The sequence below is a fragment of the Schistocerca cancellata genome, chromosome 3, assembly GCF_023864275.1.
Source record: "Schistocerca cancellata isolate TAMUIC-IGC-003103 chromosome 3, iqSchCanc2.1, whole genome shotgun sequence".
NCBI classification, from domain to species: Eukaryota; Metazoa; Arthropoda; class Insecta; order Orthoptera; family Acrididae; genus Schistocerca; species Schistocerca cancellata.
Window position 1 is genome coordinate 645,236,307 of NC_064628.1, and position 24,569 is coordinate 645,260,875.

General features: G+C 42.5%; 1 protein-coding gene across 5 annotated transcripts in view; it reads right to left on the reverse strand.

Annotated features, from left to right (window-relative positions):
• LOC126175596 (glycoprotein-N-acetylgalactosamine 3-beta-galactosyltransferase 1-like) overlaps positions 1–24,569 on the reverse strand; it is a 362,470-nt gene that overhangs the window by 65,645 nt on the left and 272,256 nt on the right. For 2 of the 5 annotated variants that reach the window (XM_049922461.1, XM_049922460.1), the window contains exon 1: positions 13,259–13,376. The exons of the other annotated variants lie outside the window; for them this stretch is intronic. In XM_049922461.1, the coding sequence (XP_049778418.1) occupies positions 13,259–13,346 (88 nt within the window). In that variant the 5' untranslated portion in view covers positions 13,347–13,376. Of the gene's footprint in view, positions 1–13,258; positions 13,377–24,569 lie in introns of those variants that run through there. 5 annotated transcript variants of the gene reach the window in all.

Consider the following 24,569-nt stretch of genomic DNA (forward strand, 5'->3'; position numbering starts at 1 on the left):
TCGTGGCACCCACCTGGATGACACTTTTCGCATTTTCAGGTCGTCATGCAGGATTGTGTGCACAGAACCCACAGAAATGCCAACTCTGGAGGCGATCTGTTCAACAGTTATTTGGCGATTCCCCAAAACAATTCTCTCCACTTTCTTGATCATGTCATCAGACCGGCTTGTGCGAGCCCGACGTTGTTTCGGTTTGTTGTCACATGATGTTCTGCCTTCATTAAACTGTCGCACCGAAGAACGCACTTTCGACACATCCATAACTCCATCACCACATGTCTTCTTCAACTGTCGATGAATTTCAATTGGTTTCACACCACGCAAATTCAGAAAACGAATGATTGCACGCTGTTCAAGTAAGGAAAACGTCGCCATTTTAAGTATGTAAAACAGTTCTCATTCTCGCCGTTGGCGGTAAAATTCCATTTGCTGTACGGTGCTGCCATCTCTGGGATGTATTGACAATGAACGCGGCCTCTTTTTAAAACAATGTGCATGTTTCTATCTCTTTCCAGTCCGGAGAAAAAAAATCGGAGGCCTTAGAACTTGAATGCACCTCGTATCATTGGCTGTCAGGCCAAGGTTGGAAGCATTTCCAAACTGGTTAGGTTTGTAAACTGTTTGTTGTGCTGTGGTTAAAGTACATGGTGCATCGAAAAAGGCGCTATCCATAACTGGCACTGAGGCAACTGTGGTACACCACAGACCTAGATGACAGGGGTGAACGGCTGCTGTGGAGATGTGTACAGGTGAACAGCATACAACTGTTGGGCAACTGACCACCCAGATGAATGAAGCAACTACCAACAGCGAACGTTCCTGCATATAGGCCTCCACAGCAGATGCCTGGTTCATGTATCCATGCTGACTGCTTTTCATCGGCAAAAAAGGCTGGACTTTGCAGCAAGTACCACAAATGGATGTCCAATGAGTAGCAACAGGTGGCCTTTTCAGATGAATCATGTTATACGCTCCATTGGACAGATGGCCTTTGGCATGTACAGCATGAAGATTCGAAAGCAAACACCTTGGAACACTCGTTGGAAGGGTCCTGGCTGGAGGAGGAAACATTATGCTCTGTGGAATGTTTTTGTGATATTCCCTGGGTCAGCAGTTGGCAAACTGGAGCTCACAAGCCATATGCGAGTCTTTGGGCCCTAGAGTGTGGCTCTTCTCAAGTGCGCTTGATCACTTACATTTCCAGAAAGATAACACATCTACACACATTATCAAGTCTTATCTTTTTGTCATATTCTACAATGTTTTGCTTCTGATCGCATGTCCCTGCAGAAGATATTACAATTATAGTCAAAATCTGCACCCCTGCTGCTGGCAATTCCACCTGCTTCTATCCAAAGGGCTTTGCCGCCTCTGGAAGGTTCCTCCACCAGTGGCACTTTTCTCTTCTTTCACTGCCATTCTGCAAATTTAGGGACCAGCAAGTTTCAGTCAGTCTCCACACTTTGGGGGGGGGGGGGGGGGGGGCAGGTACATTCATCCACGAATTGAGTGAGCCAGGCAACAGCAGTTTCATTGTGCAGTGGTTATTGCTGGTTGCATCTGCAAATCCCATGCGAATGACAAAAGTACCTACTCGATGCATAAGGTTACCTAAATATTTTCCATTAGCTGCAAACACTATAGGTATTTTTGTCATCACTGTAAGAATTAGCATTGTTATCTGTTAGCGGCTTCAGTCTTCTTCTCCTTCTGCTGCTCCTTTTACATCCTCATTGGACCACTTCTGTCAAAGATTTTTCTGTCTATCTTCATCAATAGGTTTTCTTTCAGAATTGCCCAGCATCTTTTCATTCGTTCTGATCTTTTTCAACGTTCCTCATCTGCAAATGCCCTTTTTACCGTTCGTTGTTGGTCTATTTTTGGTTTAAATCTTACCTTTATTTTTTTGAGTTCCTTTAAATTTTCTGTTTTGTTTTGCAAATCGTCCATGGTTAATTTTAGTTCTTTCTTATCCCCACTCCCGATTTCCTTTATCCAGCTTACTTGTTGCTTCATGTTCTAAACTTTCTCTATAATTTTTCTTTGTAATCTGGTTTCCAGTGTCCTCTTAGTGTGACCCAAAAAACAAGAGAGATCTTGTTTTTCCATATAGTACCTGTGATAGGGCCAGTTCACCGAATATCACTTCATTTGGCACTATCCCCACTGTCCATCTTTTCGATGTTTCTTATTTATGCATATTCTAGTTAGTCTTCTCTCTACTTATATGATTTTGTCGATTCTGCTTTATTATAAAAAAAAATGATACATTGTTTTGGTGCCCTATTTGATGGGGCTATAAATAACAGGGAAATGGACGAAAACCGTGAATTTGAAATTGAATGGACAGAGAATTTCGCGTGTACTCAAAATTTAATGGTTTTCCAACCTATCTCACTTGTCAGGAAAAATTTGCACACAACAAGAAATCAAGTTTGGAGAGAGAGTTCACAAATAATCACATGTCATTTATTATTCAGTATCACGTTGGTGATGCTAGGAATAATGCAGTTAAGAAACTTCAGGACAGTCAAGAAAAATCAAGTTCTATGTTCAGTTACTGAATACAATCTTACAACGATAGTATTATTCCAAGTTTTGTCAAGATACTGGTAAGAGAGGAAAACTATACACAGATGGCAAAAATATAAGAGAGGAGTTCGAAAAGTAAGTTACACAAATGGTCGCACTTTTTTTTTCTTTTTTTTCCCACAGTACCGCTGCGTTACGGGTGTGATGATGATGTTTGGTTTGTGGGGCGCTCAACTGCGTGGTTATCAGCGCCCGTACAATTATCCAATCTTTGCTCAGTCCAATTTCGCCACTTTCCTGGATGATGATGAAATGATGAGGACAACACAAACACCCAGTCATCTCGAGGTAGGTGAAAATCCCTGACCCCGCCGGGAATCGAACCCGGGACCCCGTGCTCGGGAAGCGAGAACGCTACCGCGAGACCAAGAGCGGCGGACGTGCGTTACGGGTATCAGATGCGTCAGTGTGCTATAGTAACAAAGTGACAATACGATTCTTGTGGGCGAAACGTCTAATTTGCACACCGATCACCGTGAAATTCTGGCACTATATCAACTAAATGCAGTGTCGCGTCCAGTGAAATGGTGCCAACGATTTCACCAAGACCGCACAGATGTAGACGAAGCTGATGGGGAAGGAAGGTAAACGATATCGATCACAGACGACAATGTCCAAGCAATCGAGGAAGTGATTCGTGGTAACTGCAGATTTTCCGACGTTCCGGGTTCAAACAGCATTTCTCGAATGGCTCTGTGACCACAGGACGAATTTCTACCGTCGAGAAACTGAACGGTTGATAAAATTTTACGGCCGGTTTTTTTTTCTCGAGACTTGGTGACTATGTCCAAAAATAGTGTCAGGAACCTGTACCACTCTGAAGCGTAGTGCAGCATTAAATAAATGTTATTTGGCCTCCATTATAACTAAATGGATAATCCAAGATACAAGGAAGTCGAATGTTGGAGACTACCTCAATAGCTTTCGCAAGTAACAGCGCTGTGGTTAAGATTTCAGTGGAACTGTTTTCACGTAATCTGGATTGTTATCGTCAGTTACTTTTCTAAGTCCCTTCGTATAAGCAATTCTGCGATTTTAAGAACAACGCAAATATTCTAAAAATATTAGAGTTAGCACTGCCTGCTAAAACTATAAAAGATGGGGGAGCCAAATGTCTTCAAATGAAACAACCAACAAGTCGAAGATCTTAAATAACTTTCAGCTCTATCAAAACTAGTTCGTGAGTCTTGTGGCACAAGTGATACAGAGGAAGTTTCGCTTCTTGTACAATCTACATTTCAAAAAGGACCACTTTTAGGATTATTGCCGCTCAAATGTGTAACGCTTGAAGAGGATAAAACAAATGCTGTAACTGAGTTCACTGAAAAAATATCACAGCCCATTCGATAAAACTGTCTTTATTTCAACAGACTGGGCGGAGGCATTACCGGCGTAAGAAACAGTTGTGTTGCTATTTTGAAATAAAAAAATTAAGCACGAGATACATACCATTGCCTCACTTATCAAGAAGCGCTTTGTGGGCCGACATTAGCAGAAGAAATTTGGAAAGTTATGGAATTCGTGGTTAGTAAAAGATAAACTCCATTATAACTAAATGGATAATCCAAGATACAAGGAAGTCGAATGTTGGAGACTACCTCAATAGCTTTCGCAAGTAACAGCGCTGTGGTTAAGATTTCAGTGGAACTGTTTTCACGTAATCTGGATTGTTATCGTTTTGTTTGTTGAGACAACGGCATTTAGCTGATATTGTATACAAGGGGTGTTACCGTATTAGTAGCTAGTACAAAGAAGAGGGACTACTGACGGAATGCGTGGAACAAAAACTCTTCGCCAGGCAAAAAATTTTCGCACTTTTCTAACCTTGCGCGATTGCTCGACGAGTGTGGAATGCTGAAACACAATACTGAGTATTGTTTCTATAGATAGTTTCAAATTCTAACAGTTTCATATTCGCTACGGATAAATTCGTCGTGTTGTATACATGGAAGAAGCCTGGAGATACTAGAAGGTATCAGATAGATTACAGAATGGTAAGATAGAGATTTAGGAATCAGGTTTTAAACTGTAAGGCATTTCCAGAGGCAGATGTGGACTCTGTCCACAATCTATTGGTTATGAACTGTAGATTAAAACTGAAGAAACTGCAAAAAGGTGGGAATTTTAGGAAATGGGACCTGGACAAACATTAAACTAGAGGTTGTCAGAGTTTCATGGAGAGCATAAGGCAACAATTGACAGGAATGGGGAAAGAAATACAGTACAAGAAGAGTGGGTAGCTTTGAGGGATGAAGTAGTGAAGGCAGCAGAGGATCAAGTAGGTAAAAAGACGATGGCTAATAGAAATCCTTGGGAAACAGAAGAAATATTGAATTTAATTGATGAAAGGAGAAAATATAAAAATGCAGTAAATGAAACAGCAAAAACGAATACAAACGTCTCAAAAATATAAAAATGCAGCAAATGAAGCAGGCAAAAACGAATACAAACGTCTCAAAAATAGAGAGTCTATACAAGGGCGATGTACTTGAGGACTATATTATGGAAATGGAAGAGCATGTAGATGAAGATGAAATGGGAGATACGATACTGCGTGAAGAGTTTGACAGAGCACTGAGAGACCTAAGTCGAAACAAGGCCCCGGGAGTAGACAAGATTCTATTAGAACTACTGACAGCCTTGGGAGAGCCAGACCTAACAAAACTCTGCCATCTAGTGAGCAATATGTATGAGACAGGCGAAATTCCCTCAGACTTCAAGAAGAATATAATAATTCCAATCCCAAAGAAATCAGGTGTTGACAGATGTGAAAATTACCGAACTATCAGTTTAATAAGCCACGGCTGCAAAATACTAATGCGAATTCTTTACAGACGAATGGAGAAACTGGTAGAAGCCGACCTCGTGGAAGATCAGTTTCGATTCCGTGGAAATATTGGAACACGTGAGGCAATACTGACCCTACGACTTATCTTAGAAAATAGATTAAGGCAAACCTACGTTTCTCGCATTTTTAGACTTGGAGAAAGCTTTTGACAATGTTGACTGGAATACTCTTTCAAATTCTGAAGGTGGCAGGGGGTAAAATACAGGGGCTATTTACAATTTGTACAGAAACCAGATGGCAGTTACAAGAGTCGAGGGGCATGAAAGGGAAGCAGTGGTTGGGAAGGGAGTGAGAAAGGATTGTAGCCTCTCCCCGATGTTATTCAATCTGTATGCTGAGCAAGCAGTAAAGGAAACAAAAGAAAAATTCGGAGTAGGTATTAAAATCCATGGAGAAGAAATAAAAACTTTGAGGTTCGCCGATGACATTGTAATTCTGTCAGAGACAGCAAAGGACTTGGAAGAGCAGCTGAACGGAATGGACAGTGTCTTGAAAGGAGGATATAAGATGAACATCAACAAAAGCAAAACGATTATAATGGAATGTAGTCGAATTAAATCGGGTTATGCTGCGGGAATTAGATTAGGAAATGAGACACTTAAAGTAGTGAGGAGCTTTGCTATTTGGGGAGCAAGATAACTGATGATGGTCGAAGTAGAGAGGATAGAAAATGTATACTGACAATGGCAAGGAAAGCTTTTCTAAAGACGATAAATTTGTTAACATTGAGTATAGATTTAAGTGTCAGGAAGTCGTTTCTGAAAGTATTTGTATGGAGTGTAGCCATGTATGGAAGTGAAACGTGGACGATAAATAGTTTGGACACGAAGAGAATAGAGGCTTTTGAAATGTGGTGCTACAGAAGAATGCTGAAGATTAGATGGGTAGATCACATAACTAATGAGGAGGTATTGAATAGAATTGGAGTGAAGAGGAGTTTGTGGCACAACTTGACTGGAAGAAGGGATCGGTTGGTAGGACATGTTGTGAGGCGTCAAGGGATGTCCAATTTAGTATTGGAGGGCAGCGTCGAGGGTAAAAATCGTAGAGGGAGACCGAGAGATGAATACACTAAGCAGATTCAGAAGGATGTCGGCTGCAGTAGGTACTGGGAGATGAAGAAGCTTGCACAGGATAGAGTAGCATGGTGAGCTGCATAAAACCAGTCTCTGTACTGAAGACAACAATAACAAACAACTATAAAGTAACTTCAAAAAGTTCTAGGACATTGTTTGAACTCGTCAGGAAGTCACAAGACGTTTGTCCTTCGACATGAAATACTGACGTGGTCGGATTACAAAGTAGGATTACTCAGTTGGAGCCGAGAGCTATATTTGCTAATTGTTCGGTGCATAACCTGAATGTGGTAGTACAAGATGCGATGCAAGGTCTTAGTTGTGTGCAAGACTTTCTTCGTGAATTGGTATCATTTGGAAGACATTCACCAAAGAGGTTAGAGGTGTATCAGTCGCTACAAGAAAACACCAACGATGATGTCTTCGAGATACCAGTCTGTAAAAACCCTTCGTTATGCTTATGTCTATTAGGCTACTTAAGGCTCCGTAAGAAGTAATATTGACATCTACGTACAAGGAAATTGGAACAGACTGTTGTTTTGAAGAAGCAATTAGAGAAATGTGAATTTATTTTTCAGATATCACTGCAGTCAAAGCTGGGCAATTTAGCATCTGAAATTATGCAATCGGAAAATGTAGAGCTTGATAAAGCGTATTCTCATGTTCAGATGCAGCTGATAATTTTTCTTGCTATCATCACAATATTGAGGAAGCAATGTCATCAGCTACATCTTTGACAAAGAAACGGGACATTTTAATGGCTGTTTGGACATCATTGTAGCCAAGTAAAATAGCAAAAATGAGGGTATGCATAATGTTAACCATTTCTTCAAAATTATTTTCCCAAAATTTATAAATTCTGCTTCCGATAAAAAGATTCACAATCCAGTAGTCATTCTTCAGAATGAATGCCACGAGGATTTACCCAGTAAATTTTCGGACCAAAAAAGCTCTGCAAAAAAGAAACATCCTCATTAACGACGACACTTGATTAACAAAACTATCAGTAACAGAGAATTCAATCATAGCTGTAGCGTTCCAAATTAATGCACAAACTTTATCTGATTGCAACTATTTCTGTTGCTGTTTCTTCTGCTGAACTTTTGGTTTTGAAGCTCATACTTTTATAAAACACTATCTGTGAATTCTATGGCCCAAGGCAGAGTTAGTGAACTCAGCCTACACAGTATCCAAAGTGATCCATTGATGCCAGTGAAATAATCAGTACCATCCAGCAAAGAAAGTCCATCGCATGGTCCAGTTTCACTACAGATCAAGTTGAGTACAGTGAGGTTTTATAAATACGAACCAATGAAATAACAGATAGAACTGCAGTCCTCCGCTTATTGATACTGAGTGCCAATCCCTATAATGCGTTAATTTTTAATAACATTTACAGGTATTAATAATTTTTGTTTAATACTGTGAATACAGTACACGAATGATCTCTCTGTTTATATTATATGGAGTTTTACAACACACTCCATGAATTTACTGATTCTACCTGCTGTAATGAAAATTACGTTAGTTAATAACAGGTTATGCATTTTATGTTAGGGGGTCATAATTATTATTGCGTTCGTCCAAATACATTTTAATCCGAGTTTGGTATCATTTCTGTTGCTTTTACGTCAGCTGTGTTACCGACTGAGCTTCGATAGTCTCAATGTATGCTTACAGTAGCAGTATATTTTGCTTTATCACAGCACACATATTTATGACACAGGCAGAGCTAATAAAAAATTATAAACGAAAGGTGATCATTTTAAAAAAAGATCGAGACTCCCTAGAAAACAATATACTACATTCCACCATTGATAGACACCCACAGAAACTTTTAAATGTCGGCGGCCTTGCCTGGAATAGTACTCCTGATACATATAATCAGCTCACAAAAAACTAGGGTTTACTGTTTTTCCTTATTCGTGTCTACATATTCATGTGAACAATCATGAAGCATGAAACTTGTCAAAGGTGAATTAAGAAACTACATAGAAATTTGACTTACCGAAACTTTCCAAGGTGATGAAAGATCACTGTTCACATTAGTGTTTGTCAGTATGTCATTATTTAATTTTATGGATACCTTACAATTTAATTTTATCTATAAAGAACATAGTAGTTAAGTATGATATGAAGTTGTATTCAACGTACCTACAGTTTAATTAAAACTTAATACTTAACGTTTATTTAGTTAACTTCAGACAGCAATGTGGAGGGGTGAAGATGTACTGTCGAGTATTTAGAAAAGTATGTTGAATTCGTTTGGTCATACAGAGAGGATGAACGAAACGAGATACGCAAATCAAGTATATTTATTTATCTATTCTTCACGATTACACCCATTAGTTGATTACTTATTCCTGTTACCTATTACTATTACGGAAAAAAACTAGTATAAGAGTGCGGACTGGAGAGTTGGAAGAGGTCGATCTCAGCGAACGCACCACAAGAAGAATGAGGATGTTTTTAGCACAGGTTAACTTAGGAGTACCCTGACTAACAGTGTACCTACATATATAGTTTAAGCTAAAAAATTTGGCTCTCAAAAGAAATTTGAGTAATTGTACGATTGATATTTTTGGTTCTTTGGATTAATGAGTTTGCCCATCACTGCCCTAGGTGATCTCGTCATTCTGGAAGGCACAGTGGATGAACACAAGTAATCGTGTAATCTTGGGGACCAAGTCCGACCCTACGCGCGTTTTGTTTTTCCTCGGCAGGTCGGCACCTACCGACAGGGCAATGCATCGTGTCGCACGGCTCGCAGTGCACATACGTGGTTCAAACACCAGAATGAGTTTAGCGTACTCACTTTGGCACCAAACTCCCAGGATTAAAACCCACTCCGGAATTCGTGGGACCAATTCCATCACACTGTAAACAACATGGACCCTCAACGGAGAAACCTAGCGCAACTGGCCACGGCAGTCGAGTCGCCATGGCTCCTTTCAGAACCTCACTGACTCTTCCTGCACGTCTCGCTGCGGACCGCACAGCAAAAGATGGTTATTCAGGTTTTTCACAGGTGGTCGCATTAATGTGACTGAAAAGTGTATTAGGAGAGTGACAGAAATGATACAGTACTTTATTGTAGTAAACAATACGTAAACACGTGAAGTGCAAGGTTCAGTGATGTCACTTCTGGTATAGGTTGTATGGGAAGTAAGTTTTTACTGGAGATGCACGAAAATATGTAAGTAGTATAGAGATTACATTATCATTTGATTACTGAAAGGCCATGATGGTTTTACCTACAAAGACTGCAGCGTAGTTTAAGTGTTTTGTACTGACGGGATAGAACACTCGTTGAAGTGTGTTTGTAATCAGTCAATGACTAACCGTGGAGGTCCTGAAAGAATGACTTGGGCATTAATGCAATTCATCTCTACCAGTTGCTTCTCATTGCAAATCCATCTCATTCCTTCCACTTTTCAAACAAATATGAGAAATTATGCCTTGATGAAACTGACCTATTTTTCTGAGAAAAACTGGTTGACTGGTTCTGTATTTGGCTTCAATTAAAGCTTTACTTCAGAGAGAATCATGTACAACATTACAAATGATGTTATGGCAGAAATAAACATGAAAAAGAACATCAGGCATTTTGTATTACAATATATGGATGATTTAAAATTAAACTGGATCATTTAAACTAAAATAAATGAGCGATATTTAGTTTTATACAAGCTTATTACCTCAATCTGCTACAAACATACTGATTCTTGCACTCCAGTATTGTTGTAGGAGATGAGGCAAGGACACTTCTTTGCTAAAGTGAACATCTCATTAAACCACCATTCCTCTCATGTCTACCAAATTATAACACACACACACGTTGCCCCGCGTGGCGTCGCCAGAAATAAGACTTTCAACCCGGCGGCCGAACTTCTCCGGATGGGGCCTCCCAGCCAACAACTTTTTGTTTTTGTTTTTGAAACACATTAATTTTCCAATTATGGGTATACATTTTTTCCTCTTTTAGACAGCCACAACATTTGCTCCACTGACTAAGTCCCGAATTTCCCGCCTCATTGAAACTAATTTTCTGAACTGTCAAAGAACCATTTCTTGAAAGTTTTGAGTAGACTCTTGAGGTGGCTTTTTTTAAGAAACTATGAATAACATTTTTGTAAGCTCTTAACAATTTATTTTTAAACTAATTAGTAGTATTTTACCAAGCATCGTTTCAGAATTTAATTTTTCTAAACTATTTTTCTAAGGTCTTGGCATGAGCTGCCCATAAATCTCCAGGAACATTTTTCTAAATACACTGCACAACAAAATTAAAGGATCATTTTTTCGAAACCCTGTAACTGTCTCCCATTCCGACGCACAAGTTTGAAATTAGACTCAAAGATGCCTACAACCATTCCCTGCAAAAGCGTGATGATCTACAACGTCGCCCTGGGCCTCATCGACGCTTCAAATAAAAAGGGGTCGACGTGCGAATAACAAGGCCAAAACCCAGAAGTTCATGTGAGGTTTAAGGTGGGTAAACGATGTCATCCACGGAATTTGAATGTGACCCGAAGCTGCAAAGAGACTTTATGCTTTTCCAGCGCTTCTGTCGTGCGCTCTCTTGTGGCGGGGGAGGGGGGGGGGGGGGAGGTTACAACATTATCATGTGCGTGAATAAAACGGCAAAGGGTCCCTCTAAGATCCCCCAGGAAGCAAACCCTCGGTGGCACCCACGCACCTTTGTTGCACATTTTAAACATGTATATTTCGGAAACTTCGACGCGGACTTGGTCTCGCGGCTGTTCTAATGCCTGACGGTTAGGCAACCCCTTCAACACGTTTGAGGTGACGTTTCACCTACATTCGGGCGCTAGAGTAGCCGCGAGACGAAATTGTTGTCGAAGCTTCCGATAAGTGCATCTTATAGAGCTCAACAAAGGTGCGTGGGTGCTACCAAGCGTGTTGCAGAACTGAGAAGGGGGGGGGGGGGCGGGCGGAGGGGTGAGAGTTTCTCAGAGGGACCTTTCGCCGGCTTATTCACGCACATGATAATGTAGCACCCCCACCCTCACCACTCCCCCAACCCCAACCGTGATCAAGCCACCGGTGAGCACGAATCAGAAAAGCTAATGAAAAAGCGTAACACCCCTTTGCAGCTCAGATCACGTAAAAATTTCATCTAATGGTTCTGAACGGTCTATTGTGTTTCCACCCTGTATGCCAGAGCACTACATTCCAAGGGTGTCAGAGCACCTTCAATGGGGTTGCAGTCCCACGGTGTGCCCTTAGAGTAGGTCGAAATGCCCAGGGTGCTGGCAACAGTATCGAACGTTGTCAAGAACTAAGCCCTGTTGCTCATCGCACAACAAAACTATCGTTCCCGACGGCGAAATGTGTGGGAATAAACGCCCCGAAGGAAGGGGTGGTTTCACTGACGCCCTTTATGTTGCCACCCCCTGAGGGTTTTTCGTGTCGATTCTGGGTGTCTGAAATGTTTCCCTTCGCCACCCACCAGAAAATCGAGTGATGTCAACACTGGATGTCGCAGTTGTGGCCCCTACCCCCAGACGCGGCAAAAGAAGGGGTGAAATTTGGGTGAGAGGGGGTGTGACGATCTTCTCATCTTGCAACACGTCCACGATAGTTTGGGCAGAATTGGGGTGAAATTTGGCGCCAATGTAACATCATTAATCACCTTAAAGCTTACATGAACTACTGAGCTGTGCCCGTTTTTTCGCATGTGTCGGAACTCTTGTTGTTCGAAGCGTCGCTGAGCCCGAGGGTGACGTTGCAGGGCGCCACGCTTCTGCACCATCACATGAGAAGATTGTAGGCACCTTTGGGCCAAATTTAAAACTTATGCTTCGGTATGGGAGGCAATTATGGGGCATCGAAAAAGTGATCATTTAATTTTGTTGTGCAGTGTATTTGGTTTGCAATATTGTGAATTTTTGAGCAGAAATCCAAATTCTTGAGTTTTATATATTAAGACCTATTAAACTTCCAGGTAGCTATCTTCTGAATGTTTGGATGAAACTCCGTTAAGTAAAAGCTTTGTCTCCTCCGGAGAAAATTTTCTCAAATCATCTGCATAGCCTGCCAATTTTGGAGTGGAATCCCAAAAAATTAAGCCGAGATTCATCCCACCATATAGGTAAAGTACAATATTTGTCCTCTTCAAGTTTTATCATGGATTATTCGTTTATTTTCTGACACTGTCTTAGTCGTTCGCAAGGGTAGAGGGCAAGTGACGGCATTTGCCCCCTTCTATAATCTGGGCTACAGACATCACACAGAATGCTCAAGGAAAATTTAACATTTTCTTTGCCACGGCGGTTATTTCGACGTTTTCCTGCATTCAAGGCCGTTGTGAGGGTACATAGAACATTGCCAAAACAAGTCCCCAAATCATTCACTGTCCCTTCCTCATAAATTCATTATCGAGCTCAAGAAAGGGACCATTCCAACACGCTGGCGTCGAAATCCTGTGCCTGTTCTCAGTTATTTTAACATGGCTGTAGTATACCTGCCCATCATCCGTCTGCAGTTCCTACAAGAGTACCCCCTCCACCTACTGCTGAACAACTGTCGCACCAAAACCGACCGATCGCCGTGTCATTCTCAGCCCATAGGAGTCACCGGGTGCGGGTATGGAAAATGGCTCTGAGCACTATGGGACTCAACTGCTGAGGTCATTAGTCCCCTAGAACTTAGAACTAGTTAAACCTAACTAACCTAAGGACATCACAAACATCCATGCCGCCCGAGGCAGGATTCGAACCTGCGACCGTAGCGGTGTTGCGGATCCAGACTGCAGCGCCTTTAACCGCACGGCCACTTCGGCCGGCGGTGCTGGTATGGAAGCGCATGTGGTCAGCACACCGCTCTTCCGACCAGTGTCTGACCGGAGCCTCTACTGAATCAAGTACCTCCACAACTGGCCTCAAAAGGGCTGAGGACACCCCACTTGCCAGCAGCATTCGGCACTCCCACCCCAGTGCTAGCCTAGCCTTCAGCGCTTAACTTCGATATGATTGCAACCGGTGTTACCACTGCGGCAAGGCCGGCAGCTAGTTTGACATTTGCCTGTTGTTAAGGAAGAGCCGTCATGGCTTTGCTGAAAAACAATTTAGTTTTATCAGTCGCAGAGTGATAGTAGTAGACTCTAAAGAATACGACCTTGCTGTTGTACACTTGGTGTGTTCATTTGTATTTCATCCATGGACTCAAACGCTTCAACTGAAAGAAGAAAACAGCATTTCCGCGCCATAAGAGAGGAAAATTGTACGAAAAATCTCGGTGCAGAGCTCCAATTTAAGAAATTGTGTGTTCCCAGACTCTATGAGGTCCTACACAGCACAACATGCTGTCATCTCATTTCAGTCCCTGGCTGTTAATAGCCGGTTATATCGGGCAGTCTGTGATTATTGTGGTAGGTTTCCCACACAACTCATCGAATGCTGGCCTGGGTTACACATAATCCACACAATGTAGCTTTGAAAGGACATGTTTAGTTATGCCAGATAACTTTAAAAAAATTGAAGGCATGAAAGTAATGCACTAAATACACCAACATGATCAGATGTGAAGTTTTGTAAGCGACAGTGTTGTAAGTAGCTTAAGTTCAATAAGTGTTTTAAGTTAATTTCACTTTTTTCACTCTGAGAAGCATTAATCAGTGATATTTTCTGTTTTTGTTACAAATAATAATAATAATAATAATAATAATAATAATAATAATAAAACTGCTCATGTTATCTGTTATCAAAAAACGGAAATTTGAGAAACTTGCCCCCTTTTGCACAAATTTCTGCGGACGGACATGAACACTGCCATTCTTGGCTCAAATTTAATATTTTTATGCCATTCTATTAAGACAAATTGACATGAAGATGATGGAGGCTAATTACGAGAGAAAATACAAAGTATCTCTCGTGTTTGAAGAGTGATATTAGCACAAAAATTTCATGCCTTATGATCGATTGACCTTCATTTTGACTGTCACACTTCAGCAATTCACTAAAATGTTAAATGACTCCGAAACTGGGACATCGTCTGAAGTGCTGTCTGCAGGCAGCCGCCAGAGAGCTATGCTCTGCTTTAGTCTTTATATCCGCCTAAAATAACATAACAATTCTGTTAGATGTCTATTAGAGGCTCATAGCAAGTCAAAAATGTGTTGTTAATTTTAATAGGGCCGGACATTTTTTCCTTTTCGTTAGTGAAAGATACGAAATTTCGCTCTTTAGGGTATAATTTCAAACTTATCACATATGTCGAAAACTATTGGAGTTACTGAAAAACGGATTTTTCGCAGATTACCATAATACGTCGCTCGGCAACAGAGCTTTCCCAAGTTCCGCATATCACAGCATTTGTTGTGAATAAGCATCGAAAAATGACTATTTTTGTTAACACTTAACTCAAAACAAGCACAAGTTTCTATTTGCTCTCTAAGAGCGTCAAAAATCTGTCCGTAATTTTAACTAGGGCCGGAGTTTTGTTTCTGTCTTGAAATAGGCGAAATTTTCGCATCAGGAAAAGTGTCGTAGCTCAGAACGGACAGATGCAGCAGGCCCGCTTGCTGTGAAATGCAGGCCCGTAACGGGATGACCCTGCGCCAATGGCACAACCCCCGAATTTTATGATTTCGCAAGCAGGTCTCTCACAAATGAAGCAATATTGAATATATTGACACAAAGTACTGCACACAACAACTTAAATGAATCATTGTAGCACATAACACACAAATTTCATAAACTTTTTAACGAAACTGACAGTAAAACGGAAATCTGTATTTTATGATTTGTGGCTGCTACTGTACAATGGTTTTGGTGTTTGCATAATAAAGTTATGGATAATGAAGAACAGATTTCAATTGCTCTCCATAAATTATGATGCACGAACTACTAATTTGAAATACAAGAAAATGGATTTAATTAAGAGTTAACAAAATACCCCGTTCAACAAACGGTGTTTCTATTATAAATGTACTTTGCATTTTCTTGCATTGAGAGAAGTACACTCAATGTTTGTCACTGAAATCAGGTTTTAACTGCTCTGTTTTACTCTGTTGTCATGACAGCTACATTCAACAGTCTGCTTTCACGTCTATAATCATGACGAACACAGCATAACTGTCAATAACAGGGGTAGTCAACCTTTTTTACCCACCGCCCCCTTCTCCATCTTCGTTACAAGCAAAATTTCATAATCGCCCACCTGTTCAAAAGTATTGGTTCAAATGTGTGTGAAATCTTATGGGACTTAACTGGTAAGGTCATCAGTCCCTAAGCTTACACACTACTTAACCTAAATTATCCTAAGGACAAACACACACACCCATGCACGAGGGAGGACTCGTACCTCCGCCAGGACCAGACAGTAGTGGTGATTTATAAAGTAGGGAAGTAAAATTTATAAAGCAGAATTACAGTAAGTTAAAGAATATAATAATAACAACAATAAAATAATATATGGGAGAGAGTGTCACAGAAATGATACAGGATTTGGGCTGGACATCATTAAAAGAAAGGCGTTTTTCGTTGCGACGGAATCTTCTCACGAAAGTCCAATCACCAACTTTCTCCTCCGAATGCGAAAATATTTTGTTGACACCGACCTACATAGGGAGGAACGATCACCAAGATAAAATAAGGGAAATCAGAGCTCGTACAGAAAGATATAGGTGTTCATTCTTTGCGCGCGCTATACGAGATTGGAATAATGAATAATTGTAAAGATGGTTCGATAAACCCTCTGCCAGGCACTTAAATGTGATTTGCAGAGTATCCATGTAGATGTAGATATAGAAAATAATCCCTTGCCAAACACTTCATGCCGAAATTTTAAGAAAACCTAATGAAAATCCCTACCGTCTGCCGTCCACCACGAAAGCTGGGATGCACACTTTTGGGGGACCAGGTTGACTACGTTGTCCAGAGGAGGAGGAGGAGATGGAGGAGGAGGAGATTAGTGTTTAACATTCCGTCGACAACGAGGTCATTAGAGACGGAGCACAAGTTCGGATTAGGGAAGGATGGGGAAGGAAAGTGGCCGTGCCCTTTTGAAGGAAGCTTCCCGGCATTCGTCTTAAGCCATTTTGTGGGAAACCACGGAATACCTAAATCAGGATGGCCGGTCGCGGGTTTGAACCGTCGTCCTCCCGCACGCGAGTCCGGTGTGCTAACTACTGTCTCACCGCGCTCGGTCAGTGGCCTATAACCACCAAGACTAAGAACTCAGGGAATATTATCTACCAGTTACAAGAGGCTCATTACTTATTCTTTTTTTTATTTACGCAGTAAATTACACCAACCGAAACTTGGGAGCAGCAAAACTACTGCTTGGAGGATCAAGTAAATTACACATCCCTGCAGCTTTTCTGCTTGCCTCCTCGACCGTCGCGTCTCACCCACGCCCTCAGTCGGCAAAAATCGGCCAGCTTCGGAACCTTTGTTCAAACAATATAACGATGTGCTTCAGCGCCCGCTCGCCGACCTTTCACATTAGGACTGTGTACAGTTCGCGAATGAACTAATTACTATGAACTGTTTCGGGAAAGGAATTGTTCGCAGCGGTATTTCTTTTTGTGAACTACCGTCCTCTCACGCTAAGCTTCCTCTGCCTACTGGTAGCCAAAATGTCCAGGCATGGACCTCTCCGAACTTGATACTTACAAGGGAACCTCCCCATCGCACCCCCCTCAGATTTAGTTATAAGTTGGCACAGTGGATAGGCCTTGAAAAACTGAACACAGATCAATCGAGAAAACAAGAAGTAGTTTTGTGGAACTATGAAAAAAATAAGCAAAATATACAAACTGAGTAGTCCATGTGCAAGATATGCAACATCAAGGATGTTGTGGGTTTAGTAGTGCCGTGGTCCCGTGGTTGGCGTGAGCAGCTGCGGAACGAAAGGTCCTTGGTTCAAGTCTTCCCTCGAGTGAAAAGTTTAATTTTTTTTAAAGACAATTATCAAAGATCAGGTACTCACATATATTCAACTTCGCTCTCCAAAATTCCGGGACATATTCAGATTTGCTTGGAAATATGCAGGATTTGACAGTCTACACACGGTCGTCTACTAATCGCACGTTTTGCGGTGCGGTCGCAAAACACGGACACTAAACTTATTACATTGAACAGAAACATCAATGAACGAACAAACAGATCATAACTTTGCGAAAATAAAGAAAGTAAAAATTTTCACTCGAGGGGAGAATTGAACCGAAGAGCCTTTCGTTCCGCATCTGCTCACGCTAACCACGGGACCACGGCACTACTGACCCCACAATATCCTTGATGTTGTATATCTTGCACATAGACTACTCAGTTTGTATATTTTGCTTATTTTTTTCATAGTTTCACACAACTTCTTCCTGTTTTCTCGATTGATCTGTGTTCAGTTTCTCAAGGCCTATCCACTGTGCCAACTTATAACTAAATCTGAGGGGGGTGCGATGGGGAGGTTCCCTTGTTAGTACACGCCATTCCCAGGACCCAAGCGTCTGAGGTTCTGAACTGTGCGAACTGCGTCTGATAGGAAGACCGAAACCGTTTAGTTAGTTCACTTCTATTGAATTGTATGTTAGCCCGGGAACCTAGAAACGAAGGAGAGGCTCCGTCCCCAACGCAGCCGTAGTGGTCCACAACCCCACGACGCCGCCCCACACCTAACCCAGGGTTACTGTGCTGTTCGGCCCCCAATGACCCCCCCCCCCCCCTTCCCAGGGAACGTCTCACACCAGACGAGCGTAACCTTTATCTTTGCATGGTAGAGTAATGGTGGTGTACGCGTACGGGGAGAACTTGTTTGCGAAGCAATCGCCAACATAGTATAGCTGAGGCGGAATAAGGGGAACCAGTCCGTATTCGCCGAGGCAGATGGAAAACTGCCTAAAAACCATCCACAGACTGGCCGGCTCACCGGACCTCGACGCAAGTCCGCCGGTGGATTCGTGCCAGGAACCAGGCGCTCCTTCCCACTCCGGAAAGCCGTGCGTAGACCGCTCGTCTAACCGGGCGGGCTTATCGTTTGTTCACTTAGCTCGACCTTGAGTACACTTGGTTGGTCGGACGCGGGTTTGTAAAACGATAACTGCTACTAGGTCGCACCGGTTGGCGGTAACTGTATGCAGCACGAAGTCTTCTGATTTCTTTCCCATCTTAACCCTTTAATGCATAGTGTAGCTGATCAGCTACAGACTTCATTTCTTCGATGTATCCTATACAAAGCAACATTTTGTAACAAATTCGTTATATAGTTAAGTGTATACATTCTACTGCAGCCGCTACGCTGCTAGTAGTTTTTCATAGCGATCGTAAATGGCAGGATGAACAGAACCAGTTCGACAATCAGCTGTGTGGATGTACTGCCGCGCGTGCGTTTTGGCGGAAAGTAGAGACCTTTTTTTTGGTGTTTGTGCACTGATTTGTGGGTTTGATAATTATTTTTTTTTTATTTTGAAAACGTATGCAAATATGGTGTAGACAGTTAATTCGAGTGTCTTTACGATAGATTTGAAATTAGGTTTTGTGTTTGTAGCGATTATCAACAATAATGCTTTGTTAATTTAATTAAAATTTTTTTGAATATTTTTTTGTAATGTAAGCACTATAAACTAAACGTGGTAATTTTTACAGCTTGAAATAAAACATCATGCATTTAAGGGTTAAGAATTAATTTTTGTGATCTATTAAATAACAATCAGTTTTTCCTATTTGAAGACCCTGTCAGATAAGAAAAAGAACTAGGAACCAAATAAATACGCTTTGTAACAATGGGAATAATTTAATCATTCCAGTAGTGGTTCGCACTTCCCAGGCTCCCAAATCTGTACTGGGTTAAAATTAAAAGCACTCAGCCCACACAACGAAATGATTGCATAAAAATATTTTTAAATGATTAATGGAAAATCTCATATAGAGATGTGAAACAAATACTAACAAAGAGATAGAGGGGCTGGCCAGTACTTACCTCAGCTCAGTACAGCCGATAGATACACACAAAACAAAACCGAAAATTTATGTTCCTTGCTTTCGGAACAAATGTTCCTTCATCAGGGAGGAGAGAGGGGAAAGAAAGGGAAGAAGGGAAAGGAGATTCAGTTACTCACAACCCAGGTTATGAAGCAACAGGGAAAGGAAAATAGGGAGGGTAGCAAGGATGGAGGCATGGTTGTCAGAGGGAAGCCAAAGATATTCTACTGTAAGTACTGTGCCAGCTTCAAACCAAAGAGGATGCATACAGAAGTAAAGAGGTATATAGTATAAAGATAAACACAACTATGCAGGATGAAAAGATGCGTGAATGGCTAAGAGGAAAGGGAAAGAGGAGAAGACTGAAGAGTAAATGGGAGTGAGGTTGTTTAACGTAGGTTCAGTCCAGGGGGATGGCGGGATGAAAGGATGTGTTGGAGTGCAAGTTCCCATCTCCGCAGTTCAGAGGGACTGGTGTTGGGTGGGAGAAGCCAAATGGCACATACAGTGTAGCAGGTTCCTAGGTCCCTAGAATTATGCTGGAGGGCATGCTCCGCTACTGGGTATTGGGCATCTCCTAGGCGGACAGTTCGTCTGTGTCCGTTCATGCGCTCAGCCAGTTTAGTTGTTGTCATGCCGATGTAAAAGGCTGTGCAGTGCAGGCATGTCAGTTGATAAATGACATGTGTAGTTTCACATGTGGCCCTGCCTTGAATTGTGTACGTTTTACCAGTAGCGGGGCTGGAGTAAGTGGTAGTGGGGGGATGCATGGGGCAGGTTTTGCAGCGGGGTCGGTTACAGGGGTAGGAACCGCTGGGTAGAGAAGGTAGTCTGGGAATATTGTAGGGTTTAACAAGGATGTTACGGAGGTTAGGGGGTCGACGAAAGGAAACTCTGGGTGGTGTGGGGAGAATTTTGTCAAGGGATGACCTCATTTCAGGGGTTGACTTGAGAAAATCATATCCCTGGCGGAGTAATTTGTTGATGTTTTCGAGGCCAGGATAATATTGGGTGACAAGGGGGATGCTTCTGTGTGGTCTGGGGGTAGGAACATTGTTGTTGGACGGGGAGGAATGTATTGCTCGAGAGATCTGTTTGTGGACAAGGTCTGCAGGATAGTTGCGGGAGAGGAAAGCACTGGTCAGGTTATTGGTGTAATTGTTGAGGGATTCGTCACTGGAGCAGATACGTTTGCCACGAATACCTAGGCTGTAGGGAAGGGAGCGTTTGATGTGGAATGGATGGCAGCTATCAAAGTGAAGGTACTGTTGTTTGTTTGTGGGTTTGATATGGACAGAGGTGTGGATGTGAGCTTCAACAAGATGAAGGTCAACATCCAGGAAGGTGGCTTGGGTTTTGGAGAAGGACCAGGTGAAATTCAGATTCGAAAAGGAGTTCCTCCTCAACCTCAACCCCCAGACCACACAGAAGCATCCCCCTTGTCACCCAATATTATCCTGGCCTCGAAAACATCAACAAATTACTCCGCCAGGGATATGATTTTCTCAAGTCAACCCCTGAAATGAGGTCATCCCTTGACAAAATTCTCCCCACACCACCCTGAGTTTCCTTTCGTCGACCCCCTAACCTCCGTAACATCCTTGTTAAACCCTACAATATTCCCAGACTACCTTCTCTACCCAGCGGTTCCTACCCCTGTAACCGACCCCGCTGCAAAACCTGCCCCATGCATCCCCCCACTACCACTTACTCCAGCCCCGCTACTGGTAAAACGTACACAATTCAAGGCAGGGCCACATGTGAAACTACACATGTCATTTATCAACTGACATGCCTGCACTGCACAGCCTTTTACATCGGCATGACAACAACTAAACTGGCTGAGCGCATGAACGGACACAGACGAACTGTCCGCCTAGGAGATGCCCAATACCCAGTAGCGGAGCATGCCCTCCAGCATAATTCTAGGGACCTAGGAACCTGCTACACTGTATGTGCCATTTGGCTTCTCCCACCCAACACCAGTCCCTCTGAACTGCGGAGATGGGAACTTGCACTCCAACACATCCTTTCATCCCGCCATCCCCCTGGACTGAACCTACGTTAAACAACCTCACTCCCATTTACTCTTCAGTCTTCTCCTCTTTCCCTTTCCTCTTAGCCATTCACGCATCTTTTCATCCTGCATAGTTGTGTTTATCTTTATACTATATACCTCTTTACTTCTGTATGCATCCTCTTTGGTTTGAAGCTGGCACAGTACTTACAGTAGAATATCTTTGGCTTCCCTCTGACAACCATGCCTCCATCCTTGCTACCCTCCCTATTTTCCTTTCCCTGTTGCTTCATAACCTGGGTTGTGAGTAACTGAATCTCCTTTCCCTTCTTCCCTTTCTTTCCCCTCTCTCCTCCCTGATGAAGGAACATTTGTTCCGAAAGAAAGGAACATAAATTTTCGGTTTTGTTTTGTGTGTATCTATCGGCTGTACTGAGCTGAGGTAAGTACTGGCCAGCCCCTCTATCTCTTTGTTAGTATTTGTTTAAAAATATTTTTAGAAATATGCAGACTGGGTTTGTTCCTAAAGCTCATTCAATCTTTCCAGGCAATAAAATTTTGCTTTCCGAGTTATTAGTTCAAGTGTTTTTTTTAAGTGCCCTTATTTATTGTACCTTAACATTAAAAAGGAATTTGAACCGCAGTACAACCGCGGTTAATGGAACGAAAGGGAGGGAAGCCGTTTCGGATAACACTTTTTCTGTTAAGGCATGAACATCTAGTACGTACTACAGTGTCTTGTATTGTAACACAGTAAGTATTGTTTAAAATATGGGTCACACGAAATCAAAAATCTCCTTGAAAGCTACGCTTATGTTCTTTGTTAAGTTAAAATTACATTTCTTTTGAGGAAGCTAAGGATTTTGTATGCAACAACTTTAAATTAACTCCTGTTTCATCAGCATGGTTAAGTTTAGCTCTTAGTATACCCTTGGGTATAATCTTCAAACTCTGTTTTAAAAACTTGAGTTGCACCTAGGTCGGCATATAATTATTCTCCACATACTTTCAATTGGCAAATATCGTATTTGTTTTTAAACCTGTTTAACTACCCAGAGCTTGAAGAGGAATCTTTTATTTCCTGACTAACACCTAAGCTAACTTTTCCTTGCAATATAGTGCCAGTTAACGTATACCTTTTCCTCGTTGTTGGATGCACCAATGATAAGAGGTTCGCCAGCAAGTCAGATATTTTCTGTGGTTTTTATGTTTTTCCAGAGCTTTCTCTAGAACTTCTGATTTCGACTTCATCCATTCTGAAACGGTACAAATACCAACTCTGCAATTAGCCGCAACGGTATTAACTTAAGTTTCTTTCTCAACTTAACTGACAGCAACTGAAGTATTAACGAAAGTAACCACAACACACCATACCACAGATAAAAATCCACACAACAGAAAGAAACAACTCGAATGCACTATTGTCGGCAGTGCAGCTTTATTTAGACTGGTGAGTCGTTGGGTCGGGAAGCAACTCGTTGTCAGGCATTCATATCTCCCATCTAACCGCAGTCCTAGCACTTTCTCGCCTCGAATTATTTTCGTGCTGTACAGTTTTTTTTTCTTTTTTTTCGTGGGCGTTTCGGATAACTCGAGTTCGGTTAGCCGGGGTTTAACTATTACTCCGTCGAATTGCAGTAGTTGAATAAGAAAAACTATCTCAAAAGCAACGGTTCCATAAAAATAACTACTTTGTCCATCACTATTTAACATCCTACGGCACCACAGCGAGGTAGCAGCAAGAACCGCAATGTCGAACACGTGCGAGCTATGTACGCGATAACTGTGCAAACTGTTACCACATCGGTAGTAGTCGTTTCCTTGCAATGCTACTTGCACGAAACGGAACTGTGACGAAAGCGTACGTTTAAACTGCGGGCCGAGGAAAACGCTTCTTTTTTGCAGGCAAAAAACAGATAAACGAGGGTGAGAAAACTCGCGCATTTTTTCCGGTTAATTCTTAAACTGTCTTCCTTTTCAGTGGGTCTGTTTTTGTGCCCTCTATGTGCCTGTGTGCTTGGCCGGTAAAATGTCAATTAGTTTAAATCGGACTGTAGTCAGCAAAGAGAGACTACGCAGGAAAAATCCTAGATGCTCATGCTCCGCTACTTGTCCGCCTTCCATCGTGTGCGGTTGGCTACTCAGCACTGGCAGTGTCGCCCAGGCCGGAGGAAGGAGCGCCTGGAATGGGGAAGTAGCGGCCATCAGTAAAGGCACGACGCAGGGGGAGAGGTGGAGTGGGGAGGGTGGGCGCCGTGCTGAGCTGGCGGTCGCGGGCGACGCCTCGCTGGGGTCGCCACGGTTGCTGAGGTGGGCGGCGGCGCGCGCCGCTGAGCCAGCCAAATGCCGCCGCGTGCGGCGTCTGCAGGTGTCGACCCAGCCAGCGGCCGGCGCCAGCGGAACTCACACTCGAGGCTAACACACGGTTCACAAGACTTGGTACACACGTGAATTTATTTTGACGTCACACACACGGTCTACCGAAGACCGCGGGAACTGCTTTCGACTTTTGGTACCGTTCGAAGCAACGTGTCTTTGTTTATACAAAGAAGAGCCTAAGAATCTGGCACACCTGCCTAATATCGTGTAGGGTCCCCGTGAGCACGCAAAAGTGCCGCAACACGACGTGGCACGGACTCGACTAATGTCTAAAGTAGTGCTGGAGAGAACTGCCGTCATGAATCCTGCAGAGCTGTCCATAAATCCGTAAGAGTACGAAGGGGTGGAGATCTCTTCTGAACAGCACGTTGCAAGGCATCCCAGAATGCTCAGTAATGTTCATGTCTGGCGAGTTTGGCGACCAGCGGAAGTGTTTAAACTCATAAGAGCGTTCCTGGAACCATTCTGTAGCAAGCCTGGACGTGTGGTGTCTAGCGTTGTCCTGCTGGAACTGCCCAAGTCCGTCGGGATGCACAATGGACATGAATGGATGCAGGTGATCAGACAGGATGCTTACGTACGTGTCATCTGTCAGAGTCGTATCTAGACGTATTAGTGGTCCCATATCACTCCAACTGCACATGCCCCACACCATTACAGAGTCTCCACCAGCTTGAACAGTCCCCTGCTGACACGCATGGTCCATATATTCATGA